This window comes from Microtus oregoni, unplaced genomic scaffold (assembly GCF_018167655.1).
Source record: "Microtus oregoni isolate MIOR12 unplaced genomic scaffold, Mior012 000037F_ref0000500, whole genome shotgun sequence".
Lineage (NCBI taxonomy): Eukaryota > Metazoa > Chordata > Mammalia > Rodentia > Cricetidae > Microtus > Microtus oregoni.
The window spans coordinates 22,219,846-22,238,623 of NW_024543096.1; the positions used below are offsets into that span (position 1 = coordinate 22,219,846).

General features: G+C 41.3%; 1 protein-coding gene across 2 annotated transcripts in view; it reads left to right on the forward strand.

Annotated features, from left to right (window-relative positions):
- Nucleotides 1-18,778, forward strand: part of Cers6 (ceramide synthase 6) — a 240,580-nt gene that overhangs the window by 117,667 nt on the left and 104,135 nt on the right. For both annotated transcript variants that reach the window (XM_041631425.1, XM_041631426.1), the window contains exon 4: nucleotides 12,032-12,089. In XM_041631425.1, the coding sequence (XP_041487359.1) occupies nucleotides 12,032-12,089 (58 nt within the window). The remainder of the gene's footprint in view (nucleotides 1-12,031; nucleotides 12,090-18,778) is intronic.

Here is an 18,778-nt window from a genome sequence, read left to right on the forward strand (position 1 = left end):
TCCATGATATCGAAGGAAAAAGAAACTCAGAGTTCTTGCACTCCCTCTCTCTTAGCCGCTGCTCCTTCCTTAGACTTTGCCTAAGAATGGCTAGGTGATGTTTGTAATAACGTGATGTTTTGACTGATTGTGGTCCATCCTGAAAAGTAGGAAGTGAAATGTGTCCAACGGGTGTACTGAATGGCATGAGTTCTCTGTGGGATGATGGACTGTCCTCCTATATTTGAGAAGCCACCTTCCCAGCAGCTATTCCATGGCATGGGGCCTAGTTGTACACTGCCATTTTGGAAGGCTCCTGTTCTATCACAGTTGCCTGTGACAGACCTGATTGACAATTTAGCTTTCGTGAAGGAGCGAGGCTGCAGCTGTTGACATTATCCACCTCCCAAAGTCATGGCCATCAGGACATAGATGCCACTGGAACTGAGAGCAAAAAGTCCTGTGATCAGATCTGCAGGCTAGATTAAGAAACAGAGAATAAACAAATGATGTAGTCAGTAGGTTGTCTTTCTTTGTTTGTTTTGTTTTGGTCCATAGGCTATATCCAAATCTATCTATAGATCTTACTATCAGAATTTTATTGATTGAGAGTCAGAAGTAAAACTAAAAGGCTTTTGATGTGTCAGGGTGGTGGGAATGTGACAAACTGTCACTATATAGAGACGTGAAACAAAATTGCAAAGAAAAAGCTGTTAGGTTTTTTTTTTTCTTTTCGAGACAGGGTTTCTCTGTGGCTTTGGAGCCTGTCCTGGAACTAGCTCTGTAGACCAGGCTGGTCTCGAACTCACAGAGATCCACCTGCCTCTGCCTTCCGAGTGCTGGGATAGCTGTTAGGTTTTAAAAGGGAAACATATGCATACACATAAACACACATGTAAGCTAAGAACAAAACAAATTTCATTTTGCATAGTAGTTTTGACATAAATAAAGTGCTTTACGTAATTCTATTTCTTCTCTAAGGGAATCAGAAAAGTTAATTTGGTTATTTTTGAAGTATGTGGTAACATTATAGTAGAATTGCAACTGGCAACATACATTCAAATACATCAGATTCCTAGAGATCTTCTGTGACCTTGGAACATGTACAAATTCATCTTCACAAATGCAGGTTTAATGCACATTTCCCTTTGACTTCCAGGACCCTTTAAAATACCAAAGTTATAGTAAATCAAACTGGGAGCTACCCTACATCTAAGCCACACCCCTTGGTGGCAGCCCACGTGAAAGGCCTTGCCTGGAAGAAGGAAGCTTTTGCACGTTGCCCACTTGCCCTCACTCTCAAGTTCATCTATCCTGCAGGGGGGCATTCCTTCACTAGTGCTCGAACCCAATTCCCTGGAATTTCTATGTAGTTTGAAGAATGGCTGAAACACTTAGCCCCTTTGACTAAACAACTATCAGAATCTTGGCCTTTTCATCTGACATTGTTGGGCTAGCTGGACCACAGTCTCTCAAAAAAAAAAAAAAAAATATATATATATATATATATATATATATATATATTCTTTCTATTAGTTCTGTTCCTCTAAAGAACCCAGGATAATATGGAATATATCCAAGAGAGAGCCTGAGTCTTGAGCTGATTCCCCAGAGAAACAAGTAGAACAGCTGTAGACAATCAGAATAGGAGATCTCAGCCTGCAAGAATGGGCAGGATGGGCACCGAGCCAGGGGCAGAGGCAGTGCGGTTTGCCTGCTTGCTTGTTTGTTTTAACCTATTTGTTAAGACATAATTTACATAGCATGGAATCCATCTGTCTAGAGAGTACAATTCAGTGAATTTTGGCAAACTGTAAGTGTTATACCGGTCTTGGGACACTATCCAGTTCTGAAACAGTACCCAGAAAATATAAATTGGCCCCATTTCCTATCACTTCGTGTCAACTTTGGCTGCTAGTTCCGGGAACCACCGACCTATCTTATTTTCTCCATAAATCTACCTTTCCTGAATATTGCGTATAATTAGAATTATCCAATATATGGCTTTGCATGCTGACTTCTTTCACCCATCATGATGCTTTTGGATTTCATGTGTCTGGTAACATCCATTAGTACTAGTTTAAAAGACCCTACCTCCTTTGCTTATCCAGTCTTCTTTGGTTGGTAGGTAGTTCGTGTTAGCTATTACACAGAAAATGCAGACTAGCATCAGACCTTGGAGACGACATTCCGAGTTTGGCTCCCAGCTCCTGTAGTTGTGCCGTGGTTGCTCGCTGTGCCACATTTCTGCATTGATCTAAGGGAAGAGAACAAACTGAGAGGATAGTTCTGCATGGATAAGTGGACTTTTATATGAGAACACACTCGGTAGTGGCTCTATCTGCTCTTGATTTTTGGTAGTAAGAATGCATATTTAAAGCCCTGAAAAAGGACGATACCAGCAGACATGCTAAAATGGAAGGAATCTCACGGGGCCTCAGATCAAGTCCTGATGCCCTACCCCTGCCCCCCCCCACACAAAAAAAAAACTGCAGGCAACTAGGGAGGGCTGACTGTGGGAAAAATAGTCTTCCTCAGAGAAGACAATTTAGCTATTCAGTACCAAGTGGTCAGCTCTGAAATCATATACATATGTATAACATATACATACAAATAGCATTGTACAGACCAAGCAGGTTGAATTTACATACTTAAGAATGTCTACAATTAAAGAAAAAGAAGCCATGAATTTGAGAGAGCAAGGAGGGTGTCTGGGAGGGGTTGGAGGGAAGGGAAGAAATGATGCAATTATTATATTTCAATTTAAAAAATAAAAATATTTTAAAATAAAAGAATGTTGCATGACTGGTAACAAAACAATAATCCTGCAAACCTCCTCAGAGTCAGGGTCAGGGCGGGGCACAGACATGAAGAACAGGAAGGTCCTGTAGCAGCCTTCCCTGTAGGGGAGGTAGGATTTAAACAAAGATGGAGGTCAAGGGAGCAGTCAGCCAGAACTGATATTTCAAAGGCCGTACAGAATGGGCTACTGGAGACCACAATTAGGAGCGTAAAGGTGGGATTTGCTTCCTGGAAGTCAGCAAGGCCAGAACTGACCCTTTAGCTGTCTCCCGTTCCTTCCCCTAGGACTCTGTCTGGCTACACACAGGCCAGATTTTAGAGTTAGAAACCACTTCACAGAACACTGCAGGCTTTAATTATTTACCCCTTTAGCAAGAATCCCTACTCTCTTGGGTGGGTTTTAGAAAAATCTACTCTGCCTGTCTCCTTTGGCAGTCCTGCCCTGATTAACCCGAGCTGGCAGATCAACAAGCTTTTAGAGCAGCGGGAAGCTGCGCTGTGCTCACTCATTCAGTAGGAGAAAGAGTGTGTTTTTACTCTACTACCCTCTATGTTCCACATGTGCGAACAAGGAACCGTGTGAGATTCAATTTGCTGTAGGATTCTGCTTGTTTGGAGCACATAACATGTATGTTATAGGGAAATAGTGAATGCATTGGTTATTCATTTGTTTTCACGTTGATCTAGCATCGCTCAAAATGCTCTTGAGTGTCTGATCTGCTAGAAACTCTATCTGTAACTCCTGACGGTACTCATACACCCATTTTCTGTATCATCGCTCCCTTCTTTTTACATCTTCAGATTAGATAGATAGATAGATAGATAGATAGATAGATAGATAGATAGAGATATAGGTATAGATATAGATATATGATCAGCCAGGAAGCCACACCCATGAAATCTCAACAACCTAACTGCCTAAACAAAACATGAACAGAGAACTAGGGCCCACGGCTGAGGCCCCTGATTCACCAGTCCCAAGTGGTGAGCCCCAGAAATATGTCCATGCAGGCAACACTGAACGAGCTCATTAGGTTGTATTTATTTATATGTGTGTGTAACCACAGTGGTTGAAGAAGAGGAAGCCATGAGTTTGGGAGAGAGCTGGGGGAGAGGCAGATGTGGAAGGGGCACAGAGGAGGAGAGGGAAGGAGAAAACGAAGTGATTATATTTTAACTAATGTTTTAAAGCAACAATAAAAAAGAAAGTGTTTTTAATATAGATTTAAAACATGAGCATGGCTGCAAAAGATAAATTTATTGTCAAAACGTTGGCAATATGATAGATATTTTGTAATAATTCTTTTGGTTATTCATTGATATACTTTTTGTCCTTTGTATTAAAAGGGAAATGTATTACAATACAGGTGTACAGGTGTGTGTGTGTGTGTATATATATGTATATACATGTATATACATGCATATATATATATATATATATATATATATATATATATATAGCACATCCTGTAGCCATACGTTTCTGTCAGGTTTCAGATGGTACTAGGAAGGGCCCTGCTACCCTCAGCTCCCATCTACATTAATTCTTTCTTTACTACTATATGATTTGAAGTAAGGACCTTTATGCTGTTAGTAACTGGGAGCTGTTAGTATCCTGTCTGTTGTCCTGCTCTGTGTTACTGACATAGTCTTAACATAGTCTTAAGAAGACTTAGGCCCTGGAAACTCAGAGCCCATTGGAACCTTCTCTGTATTTCCTATCCAACAACGCGTTCCTCTCTGCCTCACTAACCCCTCCCTTCCCTAGCTCACCTACAGAAGGGACACACTATGGTGCCATCTCCACCTTAATGAGATTTTCTTAGAGACACTGTAGCAGGATGACCTTGAAATACAAATCACCTTTTGATAGAAGCTAGAAGCACAGATTTAAGATGCGAATAGATGGACTTAGAGTCATCGTCTGTCGAGAATCAGCTTTGTAAATTGTCGGTCCCCTAGAGGGGGGACTGTAAATATTCATACTCACGTGAGATATTCTTGTTCTTTAATAAATCTTTAAGGAATGTCCATCTGGTCATTTGTACAATTACAGGTAAAATTTCTTTCACTTGATCTCCCCAATTTAGTGACGGGATCATTTTTCTGATAACGGAGCAGGAATTTATTAGATCATTAGAAACAAGAGTGAGCTGTTACCCATGGAAACCCTGAGCATCAGCAACTCCTTATGTCTGTCGGGACACCCTCAGTAGCCCATGAATTCATGTGCCTTTCTTGCTTAGAGCACCCCTGCCGTGGATCCTCACTATCTCACTGAATTTTATTCTGAGCAGAGTCCTGGAGCGATTTGTAAAATGTATGGCTATAGTGTAGTCACAATTGCATGTGGTTACAAACAGATCTGGATGCCTAAAGTTAAAGAAAGCAAGAGAGTCTGTCCTTGACATGACCTACTGCTCAGCCACTTAAGAAGAATGAAGCCTTGCTCTATCATCTTGTCTTCTCCACATGCAATGGGACACAGCTGCCCGGGAACCACATTCTGATGAGGTAGAGTTTTGTAGCCACTGGCATTGAGATATAGTGAGTCATAAAAGTTAATTAGGAATTACTTGTTGGATGACACATGACAACTGCTAAACACTGCATTACAAGTCATTCTTTAACAGGTGCCTCGTGTCACATGTCTGTCCATCTACTCCTGACGATTGCCTCATTTCCTTCTCATTCCCACCCATAGAAACACTTGTTACCATCTTCAGTTTCAGGTCAGGAGGTACATTTGCTGTGCCAGTGGTTCCAGACTGTGTCCCATCTGTGTGTGTGAGCACAGCTGCCAAAGAGCTAGTCCTGGGCAGAAGATTTAAGATACAAAATTCTCCCTCCGATAGAGAAGATCCAATTAGGAATTAGACCCTTAAAGGATATATTATGGCTAAGTCAACATGTTTTAGGGACAAGAGCCTTGGTAGGCAGAGACCGGAAGGAAGTTCAGAAAGATTATGAAAAGTCAGTTTGGATGGAGGAGAAGATATGCTTGTGGCTTAAAGAAGGAGGAAAAATAGACATCACTGTGTTCATTAAATAGAATGAAATTTGTATGGTCACCCCAAGGGACAGTCACAGGCTAGTGACAATCTTAATTCTCTCCATTCTGATTGTCACTTTGTGCTGTCTCCATGTACTGCAATGGGAGCTAATTCTGCAGAATTTGAGGGAAGCCTCTGGAGGCAATGCTGGATTTGTGTCCTCGTTTTATCTTTTACCAGTGGTGTGGCTGGCACCAAACACTCTGTTGCCAACAAAGGGTCCCAATAGAGAGCTATTAATGGTGTCTGTCCAAGTGTCTGCATCCTTCGTGGAGGGTGTAGGATTCAAGTTGTACTTCTGTCAACTACACTAGTGCCCTTCCCTTCTCCGGCTTCAAAATGAGATGGCTGTCCTCAGTCCTGCTTCCTTATTGCTGGGAGTTCTTGCTTTACCTTAAAAAGTAAATAAATAAGAAACCCAGCCAGGCGTTGGTGGCGCATGCCTTTAATCCCAGCACTCAGGAGGCAGAGGCAGAGGCAGGCAGATCTCTGTGAGTTCGAGACCAGCCTGGTCTATGAGAGCTAGTTCCAGGACAGGCTCCAAAGCTATAGAGAAACCCTGTCTCGAAAAACCACAAAGAAAAAAAGAAAGCAAGAAATTCAATTTTTACTACTTTAGCACTACATAAATAAAGGCACAGACGTAATTTTTGACTTAACAATTTTTAATGAGGATTCATCATTTAAGATTCTATAAAAATATTATTAGTTATATATTTCATTATCAAAACAGTATTGTCTGTAACAATGAATTTAATGTTTTGCTTCTTCATTCCCTGTTTTTACCAATACAATCTCAGAATTCATCCCTTGGTTATTGTTAAATATTTTATATTGTCCCTTAAGAGCAATAGCTTTAATAGGTTGATGAAATTTAGGGAAATTGTGCATATTTCTAAGTTTGTGCATCCTATTTTATTTTAAAACTATATTCTTTGAGTTCTTAATTTATATTTGGTGTTTTGGTGGGTTGAAATTGACCTAAGTTACTTTTTTTTAATTTTAATATTGTATTGTATTTAGCTATAGATTTACAAAAATCTTACATTTGTCAAGATGCAATAACTATTGTAAATGAGATTTTTATCTTACACATGTGTTTATTTTACACACAGAACAGCACACTTACCATTTAATGAAGGCTGCAGAGCAGCACAGTTTCACAGCCTTTGATTAGGAGAATATTTTTAAAGTTGCTTAACCAATGAAAGGCACCTTGGCTGGCTGTGATTTTCTTCAACCATCTTTATCATTGGCTGGTGTAAAGGAGAAATTAAAGATCATGTGGACATTTGTGCCCCTGATGGTGACTTGTTTTGATCTGATTTGTTTGTGTGTTGATATGTTTTGTTTTCTTGCCTGAATACAGAAGGATTCTTCTTCATTTTTACTCTAGGATTCAAATTTAGTTCTGGATGTGGCTTTGAATTGGTCTTGTTTAGAACATAATTTGATTCTTTATTTCTTAGTTTATTCTTTTCAAATGTGTCGTTGATGATTATTTCTATGTCAGTTTTTTACTTATAGTTCCTTAGAAACCAATATAACTAGATTATTATTTTCCTGACCCCTGAATCTATAGTCCTTTTTTCTCTGTTGATCTCTTGGGGTTATTCACAACCTGTTTCAGTGATTGGATTTCTTCTATGCATATCTTGTTTCAAATTAATTAATTTTTGTATTTAACGTTTCTATACAGTATATTTTGATCATGTTCTTCCCCCTCCCCCGGCTCTCCCCAGGGCTTCCCCACCAACACAGCTTCTTGTTTTTTCTCTCTATCCTCACCCCTTTCCTCACGCGCGGGTAGTAATTCCTGGCTCTGTCTTCAGAGTCTGCACAACTGTTCTTTGGTTTTCTTCATCTATAATCTCCTTTTAGTCCCGCTGCTCTTAAAAGTTGATTTATACCTTTGTCTTTCTGGTTTTTTTTTTTTTTTTAAGAAATCTTGTCTTCATCACATTGAGAATGTGAAATATTTTCTGGAAAATGACTTCTGATTTTTGTAGGAAGTCGTCTGGAAGAGTGTGCTGTGGTTATTTAGCATGCTGTTTGCTTGCTACACTCAGTCCCATTTGGTAGATTCATGCCGGTTATTTAGCTGTTATTGTTGTTGCTTAATTGCAAAAGATCTCTCCAGATCTGCTCAAGGAGAAGATGCTCTTGGTCCTATTCTCTGTCCCTTTGTTTCTTAGTAAAAATTCTCTTTGAAGTCTTTGATGAAGTAGTGAGTTAATATTTGTAGGCTTTTACATGTTTTCAGTGGACTGAGAGATTTTCAAAGAAATTAGCTATCTCCAATGCCTTGTTCACTGTTTTATATATATATGCGCGCACTATGGTAGCGCTCCAATTCCTGGCATGCAACACTTTCAAAAATCATCTTGTCTCAGAATCTTGATTGCATCTGAAATCACCAGGGTACAGAACACTTCCCCTTCTTTCTAGCTGTAAAAGGAAGTAGCAGTCACAAACTGATATAGTTGGGGGATTTTCCTGCTGCCCCCTAATGTATCATCAAGCCTAGGTTTCTGGGCAAGATGGCCAACAGTGAGGTAACCCAGACCTAGAAAGATGAACATGGTATGTACTCACTCATAAGTGGAAACTGGCTGTAAAGCAAAGAATATTGAGACTATAGATCATGATCCTAGAGAAGCTAAGTAACAAGGTGAACCCTAAGAAAAACATACATAGATCCACCAGACAAGATTACCTGACAAAATTGGGAGCATGGGGGTCAGGGGAGAAGGAAGGGTAGAAGGAACAGAGGAGGGGAGAGGGAGGAGGAGAACTTGAGGGAACAAGATAATCAAGGTGGAGAAAGGACAGAGATGAGAGCAAGGAAAGAGATATATTGATTGAAGGAGCCATTATGGGGCTAGCAAGAAACTTGATACTAGAGAAATTCCCAGGAACCCACAAGGATGACCCCAACTAAGACCCTAAACAATAGTGGCGAGGGTGCCCCGACTAGCCTTGCCCTGTAGTCAGACTGATGAATATCTTAAATGCCACCATAGAACCTTCATCCAGCAACTGATGGAAACAAAGGGAGAGACCCTTAGTGGAGCACTGGGCTGAGCTCCCAAAGTTCAGTTGAAGAGTAGGAGGAGTGAGAATATGAACAAAGAGGTCAAAGCCATGATGGGGACATCCACTGAAACAGTTTACTTGGGCAAATGGGAGCTCACCAACTCCAGCTGGACAGAGAAGTGATCAGCAGAGGACCAAACTAGTCCCTCTGAATGTGGTTGACAGTTGCATGGCTGGGGCAGACTGTGGGGCCACTGGCAGTGGCACCCGGATTTATCCCTACTGCTGGTACTGGCTTTTGGGAACCTGTTCTCTTTGGATGGATACCTTGCTCAGCCAAGATAGAGTAGGAAGGGCCTTGGACCTTCCCCCAAAGCATATGCCTCACCCTCTCTGAGGAGTGGATGGGGGGTGGAGTTGGTATGTAAAATGAAACAAAAAAAGATAGTTTGTTTTATAAAAAAAAAAGTAATTATTTTTAAAAAAGAGTGTGGAAGGGGGGTACAAACAGAAAGATACTTTCCTGCTTCTCTAAATAGAGAGCCAAATTTGTTTAATGTTATCTCTATTTCTCTATTATCTTAAAAAAAAGTGTGTGTGCGTGGCACTCGTGCAAACACATGTTTGTGTTTAGGGGGTTGGAGCAGGGGACAAACTCAGGGATGCTGTCTCTTTGAGGTAGAATTTCTCCTCGACTTGGAGCTGATGAATCAGACTAGATCAAACTAGACCATCAAGATCCAGACATCTCCGGTTTTCAGTTTTGTTGGGAGGTTTATTCCATTGCTTTTGCCTTCCCAGCACTGGGGTCACAAACACAGAACACCATGCCCAGATTTTTTTCATGGGTTCTGGATGTTAAGCACAGGTCCCATAATTTTAGGCAAGTACTTTATTAACTGAGGTATCACCTTAAGCCCTCTAACCCCCGTTTTAAGCACAGGTCCCCATAATTTCAGGCAAGTACTTTACTAACTGAGGTATCACCTTAAGCCCTCTAAAACCCCTTTTAAAATCTAATTTTATTCTCTTGCTGTTATAAGAATCCTTCCCTGCTCCTAGCAGGAGAATGGAAGTCATGTCTTCCTATTTGTGGTCGCTTTCCCATTATATGTCGCTTTCCTTATCTCCTGTGAGAGATATTCTGTTGAAAGTCTTGGGAACAATAAACAAGCTTGAAGCAATTATTTAAAACGGTAGCTTATATGAAACTCCATAGATAGAGTATTTTTTTCATGTTGCAAAATGTTTGCAAATTTTGCTTCCTGCAGATATTTTGTGGAAATAAGAAGTCTGCCTTGTAAATATTCATTGCAACTTGTTATTCAAATAGGGTAGGCATCGGTGTTCCTGTAATAGAGCCCGTGTCTTAAGAAAACTGGGTCATGTTAGTGATAGAATAAAATGCAGACACATAAATGATGATAAGAATTCCAATGACTTCTATAAAATTTTTATTGTACATAAGCTGTCCGATCATTGCCTGCTAACAATGGTCAGAATTGAGACAGCTGTTATAAATCATTCACTAGAGCAGATGGAGATTTAGTTGTCTGCAGAGGCCAGAAAAACAAGCAAATTCTTGAGGTACACTGGCTCAGTGTAACAGGGAAAGAAAGGGACTGACATAAATGTCTCTCTAAAGATGACCAAATCCTTGGTTTACCATTATGGAATAAACTTATTCTTCCCTGAGGTAGAGCTGAGGTCCAGGGATATTAGCAGATTTGCCCCAGATGAAAAGATTCTGTGTTGTTCATCAAAGCTAACTAATCTTCAGGGTCCATTCAAGATAAAATGGGGGATTGTCTAACACTTATTTGGAATTCAATATGGTGATCGCAAAGCATCAGGTCAGGCTCAACCTTGTGTGACTGAACATGGCCCATGTCAGTCTTGGTTTTAGGTTCTGATGTAGAATTTGTTCCCAAGATGGAAAGAAACACAGAGGCAGACGTTCATCCGTAGCCACCAAGGAAACTGGTTGTGGCTGTGGGTGAAGTTCGTTTTCGCTGTTCACACTGTGCATGCACAGTCCGTTCTTACAGGAGGATGTCCACATGAGGCTAGAGTCTGTGCTTTTCAGGTTTGTTGCAAGACTTTTTGAATTCATCCTCCTCCTGTCGGTTTTTGTTGTTCCTTACTGAATTCAGGTTTTTATGAGTTACTTGTTGAAGACTTTCAACTCTGAAGTTCAAAGTTCTTCTCTAAATGAGTTCTGCCTTAGATTTCAGAATGTTGGAGAGTGGACCAGCTCAGAAATGTCTGTCTCTGTGGAGTCCGGGGGATGCTTGTGTCTGTTGGTGGTCAAAGCCAGTCATCAGAGGTTTCCTAGCACCTTAGCACTCTTCCTCCCCTGAATGTAATTCTTCCTTCTTTCAGACAATTTTATGTATCACTTTAATCATCTCCTATAATCTGTCACTTGCTTTACTTAAAATATTTTAGATTCTTTGCAAACAGTTTGTCTTCCGATGGTATGAAGGTGTCTATTTCTTCTTGGATGTTCATCTACAAGCTCTCATCCAAGGTTCCACCAACCTAGTAACCTGATGAATACAGCTGAGTGAATCCCAGCCAGTTTTTAAAAGCATGGTATTCACCTTCAGAGAGGACAAGGAAGGCCAGAGAGGTGGTTCGAGAAAAAAGGTGCTTATGGCACAAACTCAGCTGACTGAGTTTCGTCACGGGAACCATCCACCCACATAGTGCACACATGACCAGAGATACAAACACATGTACACACATGTGTGCCCATGTGCGCCTGAACCTGCACACACACACACTTTACTTTCTGCATGCAAGAAGTAAATTTGGGTGTTGAGTACTAGGGTAGATTGCTTTTTGTAAATAAAAACTTAAATACCTTCATTTGATGAACCTCATCCATCCGTGTGGGTTCAATCAGAGAAAATTGAAAAGTTGGGAAGGAAGAAAGGCAGCTGGGCAAGTTTGATAACTTAGAGAAAGAAAGGTTGTGAATAATGGCTAATAATTATTTCCTAAAGCCATACACAGGGCTGTTCATGCTCGGCCAGTGACTTTCACCAAATCCATTCCTTGGTTTAAAGGGACAGAAAACTTAATAACTTTTTCCTCACATTTCGGGTATACTGTGAAATATGTAAACTGATTGCCTTAATTTCTTTAATCTTCTACAGGTGGAGATTTTCCTTTTCCCTGTATGTATTTAGCTACGGAGTCCGGTTCTTGAAACAGGTAGGCACTGTCAAATTATTTCATATAATTCTTATGTGCCCATAGGCCTACATCTAATTTTTAATACATAACAATATTTTAAATACTTTAACAACTTTCCTAAGAATTACTTGAACACTGAAATTTGATTTATAAAAACGTTCACATAAAACTCATCTAGACATGTGTCTGAAATGCTCTGAGAAACGGTTTGTTTCTCGGCGAGGATGTGGCATCTTCAGTATGCTCTGTCTAGTGACTACTTTTTTTGCGGTAGAACTTGTAACGTCAGTTGATTCTGTGAAAGAGGCTAGCACTTCAGCGTTTGCCTGTCACATGATCTGAGAACTCTGGGGGCTGCAGTGGGTGCTATCACTGTAACTTCTCCAGTAGAGATTGCTGGTTTAGAGTCTTGCACATTACATAGCAGGGTGGCACCAACTGCTGGTGCTAACAGCTGCATGAACTAGTAGGACCCATTGCTGTATGGAAATCCTTTATCAGGCACAGTCTCCTCCTGCCTGATCGTCACCACTCTTACTGGTGTTACTGGTAAATCAGGGTGCTTAAGTTCAAGACTCAAAAAGATCTATCTTCTTATGTTCTTGTTTGTGTTAACAATGGTAACTTGGTATAAAATGGGAAGTTAATTTTAAAAGTCCCTCATACTGTTAACCTCCAAAGTAGTATCAGTGTTTTTTTTTTTAATTATAGAAGATCTCTAAAATAGAATATAGGCATAGTAGCATAAGTTCCTAGGAAAGCTTATAAATATTGATGTGACATTTTCAAATCTGTTTTGTTTTTTAAGTCTGAGTTATCAGATATTGTCTGCTGATGGAATCGCTCCTATAAAAAGTGGTCCCTTCCCCCTGTTAAAGCCCCCTAGGATACTCTTTTCATTGCTTGCCATCTCCTCGGGTGACTGTGCTTGCTGGTTTGGCGTCTTTTCACTTAATAAGAACGTACGGTCCAGGGCCTTCGGAGTAAATTTAGATGGATGAACTTCACACTCACAGTGGAGAAATCTGCAGCTGGACTGAACAGGCGTGGCAGAAAATGCTTCGTCTGAACCCTTATATTTGTGTTCTCAGACTTAGCGAGGAAAGTGGAATGAGCATAGGCATTTTATGCTTCCTCGGAGAAAATAGCTGTAGAGAGAGCTGGATGTACTGTGACAGATTCGCCCCTCATGGAATGTCAAGCTGCTGACAGTCCCATGGTTTGGGGGTTCAGGCTTGCTTCTGCGCTTGACGAGGTTTTGATGGTGTAGGGACGAGATGATGGGAGCCGGGACCACCCTTGTCCTGTCCCCTCCTTTTGTTGGATAGTTTCAAGCAGAGATTTTGACGGTGTAAGGACGAGATGGTGGGAGCCAGGGCCACTCTTGTCCTGTCCCCTCCTTTTGTTGGATAGTTTCCATTGTCCCCCACATGGTAAGTGTGGCCATCTGATACCAGAACAGGAAGCACGCTGACATAGATCTAATTCATTCTAGTTCATTCTGCCCCTGCACAGACTGAATGGCCTGAGAATACCTTTTGTCCAGGCTGACCGGATCGAGAGTGGAAGGCCAATGGACCATGACAAGGCTATAAAGAAACTTGTCAATAGAATGTTTGCTTGGGATCTTTTTTTTCCCCGAAACGTCACCATTTTAGACTAGTTTCCTTTCAGGGCATAACAAATGCTTTAAAGACGGCGAAAGACCAAGACATGCTCCGGCCGAGTAAACTTGTATTGAAGTTCTTTCTTTAGTGCTTTCTGAACAGCCTTCGTTCAGATGAACTGTTCAGTTTAGCTGCTATCGTGGGAGACTGAGTTGTGTGTTGAATCCATGTTGTCAAAATACCCTGTGCAAATGCCTTGTCAACCCCCTGTTTCATGGTCACGAAAGTTCAAATTCAGAGAAGGTCGGTAATGTTCTGAAAGTCACATTAAAGTGTACTCATGGTGAACCTCAAATTCAGTGCACACCACTGTGTCATATACTCCTGGCCTCTCACTTTCCCGGGCTGCACAGTTCCCACACGACTTCTTCCTTTGGTCAAGTCAACTAAATTGACTAAACCAAGTCCTTATTCCAGTATAAATAACTTAAAAGCTTAAATATTTTAAATAGTTTTATGAACTTGGAAAAGACGGCATTATTTACTTGTCTCCAACCAAGAGGAAAAAAATGTGGATGCAACCGCAAAATTAAGATGAAAATTTCATAATATTGTAAATATTTTAACACAGAGTCAATACATTTTACTAAAATAGCCCAAGTTCACCTTTGTGTTCAAATTTTTCCAGATAGTGTAGTAGGAAAATTCTCAGAATCACTGAACAATGAACTAATTTTCATTCCAGTATCAAAAGCGTGGACTGTTCTCTGGCTTGTAGAAAAATACTTGGCAATCTACACTGTCCTGTTTCCCTCCATCCTTCCTTAGATCAGACAGATCAGCTGTAGCTTATCTTCTAGGGACACTGAGTCCTCTCTGGTCTAAAATTACAGACATCTAAGTAGACTGCGGTGTTCGGCTATTGCTATGATGAGAAATGCCTAAATAGTTTGACGTAAGCCCAAGTCTGGCTGTTTCCTGATCTTTAGGTGCTGTCCATGGGTAGGTCCACTCACACGTGACTGGCAGGGACACATGCCTTTGTAAAAGGAGGTTCTGAGTTACCTGGGCTGCCCCCAAAGTCCTGCAGCCAACTCACACAAATTGGCATGCTGTCTAGGGTCCTGAAATAAACCAAACCAGTGCCCAGCGTGAGTATACATTTGTAATCCCATCACTGAGGAGGCTGAGGCAAGAGGATGGAGCGCTAATATCCTGTCTGGACTATTGATTTTGTTTGTTTGGTTGGTTTGGATTTGGTCACTTTTAGATGAAAATTTCTATTTGGCTGAATATTAAAAATATTTTAAAGACCATGTCTTAAATATAACATCACAGGAATCACACACACATGCACACGCATGCACGCACACACGCACATTTTACTAAAATACAGGTAAAAAGAATTTCCTAGAATCTATAAGTTAGGCTAGTTTGTTTCTGGCTTTCAATCATTTAATGTCATTTTTATATCATGATCCATTTTGTAAGCATGCATGCATATAACCAAAGAAAAACTGTTGAACAAATAACTATATTTAACTTCTGTATCAAAGCCTGATAAAGGACAGAAGACACAAGAAGTATGTTAGGAGTTACTATTAATACTTAACAATAACAACAACGATTGCTCATGGGGGAGCCACTGAGACTGTGTAAATCAAAGCACCTGAATGGCCAGGAACTAACGCCACCATGCAATGAGAAGCTTGCAGCCTGGATGTGAATCACTGCTCCTTTTTGAGGCCATCTGCCTTTGCAAGCAGTGTAGCTAGTGATGTTAATTAGTGTATACACTGGTGTAAACACCTTTGCCATTGTGAATCAATAGCAAACATCTCAAGGACTGGCCTTTCCTTAGTACTACCCTGGAGGTAGTGATGACAAGAAAGCACTAATACTCAGTGTCAAGGAATTTAGGAAAGGAACTGAAAAGTGCATGGAGCCCTGTAAACTTTCTGAGGAGGGGATGCTGGCTAGCTGGTGTCCCGGAGAGGAAAGCTGGCCCTGTTGTTTCCATGGGGTAAAGGTGTGTCACTGGCAAGATAGTAAAAACTGTAAGAAAAACAGAATAGACCAAATTCCATCTCCCCCTGCAGCTTCCCAGTGCCATAATGTTTCTGAGAGATCAGACTGGGCAAGACGCTGGCACTGTGGAGCCAGCAGAAGTGTGGTTTGCAGAATCCAGCTCCGAGCTGAGAACAGTATCTAGGTAACGAGTCTAGCCTCCCTATGTTGCCCCTTTATGTCTTGTGCTCCGCTAATACACTGTATTTTATTATTATGGGGAAGGTCTCAGTCAATAAAACGCTTGCCACATAAGTATGAGGACCTGAGTTTGGATCCTCAACTCCCATGTGGAAATCTAGACATGCATGATGCTGCACCCTTGCAACCCCAGCACTGGAGAGACAGAAGCGGTAGGATCCGTAGAGCTCGCTGGTCAGCTAGCCTTGTCAAATCCATAAGTTCCAGGTTCTTCCAAGTGGGAGACCTTGTCTTAAAATAAAATATGGAGGACAAAAGACACCTGACATTGAGAACTGCCCTCCACATACATATAGACATGTGTGCTGACGCACCTGCACACAGTCATGAGCATGAACACAAGCATACAGCACACACCAAAATACCTGCTGGCTACTCTCTGTTATATCAACTTGATGACTACCTCTAACCCGTGCAGTTGAAAAGTAGTCCTCCAGACTGTTCTTGTTGCCCATGCCCTTGAATTTCTTGAATCTGACTCAAACCATGGCCCTACCTTTCGTGGTACATATGGCCATAGCCTATGATGCTGGTCTAGTGTTTCCAATTGTTATCTTTTGCTGATTGGTCAACTTACAATGCTTCTGAAATAGAATTGTCACCTGTTTGTCTATGTGAAGGTGAAAATAAAATTCGACCAGTTGTTAAAATATCCATTTACAAGTTTGTGTGTGTGTGTGTGTGTGTGTGTGTTATTTTTTTAAAATTGTGAAATTGTTTGGACACAGTCACTTATTTAAGGAAATCCGAATTTTAACTTTACCTTTGACAATGGCTCATTCTGTGCTGTATCAGAAGCGCACTTGGCAGGTTGGGTCGATAATGTCTTGGTGGTTAAAGTGCTTGCTGTACAAGTGTAAGGACCCGAGGAAAGCCAAGCACAGGACAGACAGAAAGCTAGACTCGGTATAGCATGATCATTCTCCCAGTGCCGCTACTGGGCAATGGCAGGCAGAGACAGATGACTCCCTAGGGGCTCACAGGCAAGCTACCTGTGATACAGGCAGGCAGTATCGAGCAGCAAAGAGACCCTGAATCAAACAATCTGGAAAGTGGGGACCGGAGGTTGTCCTCTGACGATGCTTGTACACCATGGCATGTGCATGCTGTCAGACAGGTGTGTGTGTAAACACATCTCACACACACAAACACACACACACACACCACACACACACGCGATTTGTTTTTATGTGCACATGACTTGGATAACTAGCATTGGGAGAAGGAACCTTAAAGATCAAGTGGCCTAAATTTCTCATTTGGGAAAGAAAAACCAGTTTCGGAAGAGTCCATTGATGCGCCCAAGGCAGAACTAGAAGTGTTTTTAAGTTCTTTGCCGAGTCCAAGAAAAGTTAGAAAGCAGCTTTTCAACAGCGAGCGGTTCAAGTCAGTGCTGATTTTTAACAGTTGACCTGGTTGATGAAGTGTTCAAAGACATATCGGGGTGGGACACTTAGGTGGCAGAGTTCAAGGTTGAATTGCTGGCCTCTGCTTGGCCAACTAGGAGGACCTTGATCTCCATCCAGGTGCAGCTGCACTTTGCTCTCTGAAACTTCTCTGGGAAACTCTCATTTTTCCTGGAAAATGGGAGCATAGTACTTTCTCTGAGATCCCTGATTTAAGTGTGTGTGAAGCTTTGGAAAGTGCTGGCGGGCCTGCTCAGCTCGTTGACATTGCAACACCGCTTGGGATGAACAAAGTTTGTGCTCAGAGCCACGGAGTCAGGTGATGAGAAAACGTGATCGCCTTCAACTCCCACGGAACCCTCCCAGTGTTATTCATAGGTATCCTTGATTGCCTGGACCGTGGTCCAGACACACCTGCATGCACTAATTATTGCTGATTGGCAGTTGGGCTTTGCAGGGAATTCTGAATCTTTTGTAACTTCTAAACAAGAGAATTGTTGTGATGTACCGCCGGGGCCTCCTACTCAGTGGCACCTTGCTGTAACCATGCCTGGAGCCTTACTAACAGGCTCACATCCTTTCTGGAACAAAATTTCAGATCAAACCTCAGGGCTTCCTTTCCCCTTGCACCACTCTTCCAGATGCCTTTATCCAACCTGTGTCTTCTGCTGGCCCCAGTCCACTTCCCTTTTTTTAGCAGCTGTGGCTCACATTCCCAACAAGGAGAGCCTAAGGAGTGAGAACCTCAGGGCAGTGTGGCACAGAGATGGTGCTGTAGTCACGCTGTCCCCACGGTACCATTGCCATCTCCATGACTGATTCTCCCTCTTATCAGCTTTATCTGGCTTTAGGCAAGTCACCCAGTCTCTCTGGTATTTAATTGTTCTCTCTGACCTCAGTCATGCAGCCTAAAGTAGCACCTTCAGCTCACATCTGCTAATTCAGTGGAGAATCTAAAATTATGGTAAATTGATACAGTCTGCTTAAAAAGCAGCATGGCAATACAGAATAATTATAAATGTGCTCATAAATCTCGACCTAGAAGTTCAATTCCTATAAATTCATGCTGAAGAAAGAACTTTAAATATCTTCAAGTTTGAATGTAAAGCTATTAATTACAATGAAAAATATTATCAATGTCTATATGCATATAATAAAAACCACTTAAAATATTATCAATGTCTATATGCATATAATAAAACCACTTAAAATGTTCTTAGTATTTAACATCTACAGAATTGTTTCACTACATTACTATCAAGTGAGTAGAGTAGCATATGAAATCCTTTGAAAATAAATCCATAATAGCCGTACTTAAGATCCTAGTAAAGCCGAGGGGAGCTGTGTATGAAGTGAGGTAGCCAAATCTTGGTGTGCTTGTCTGCTGGTTACATACATAAAGGAGCACGTACAAATGAAGGAGCCA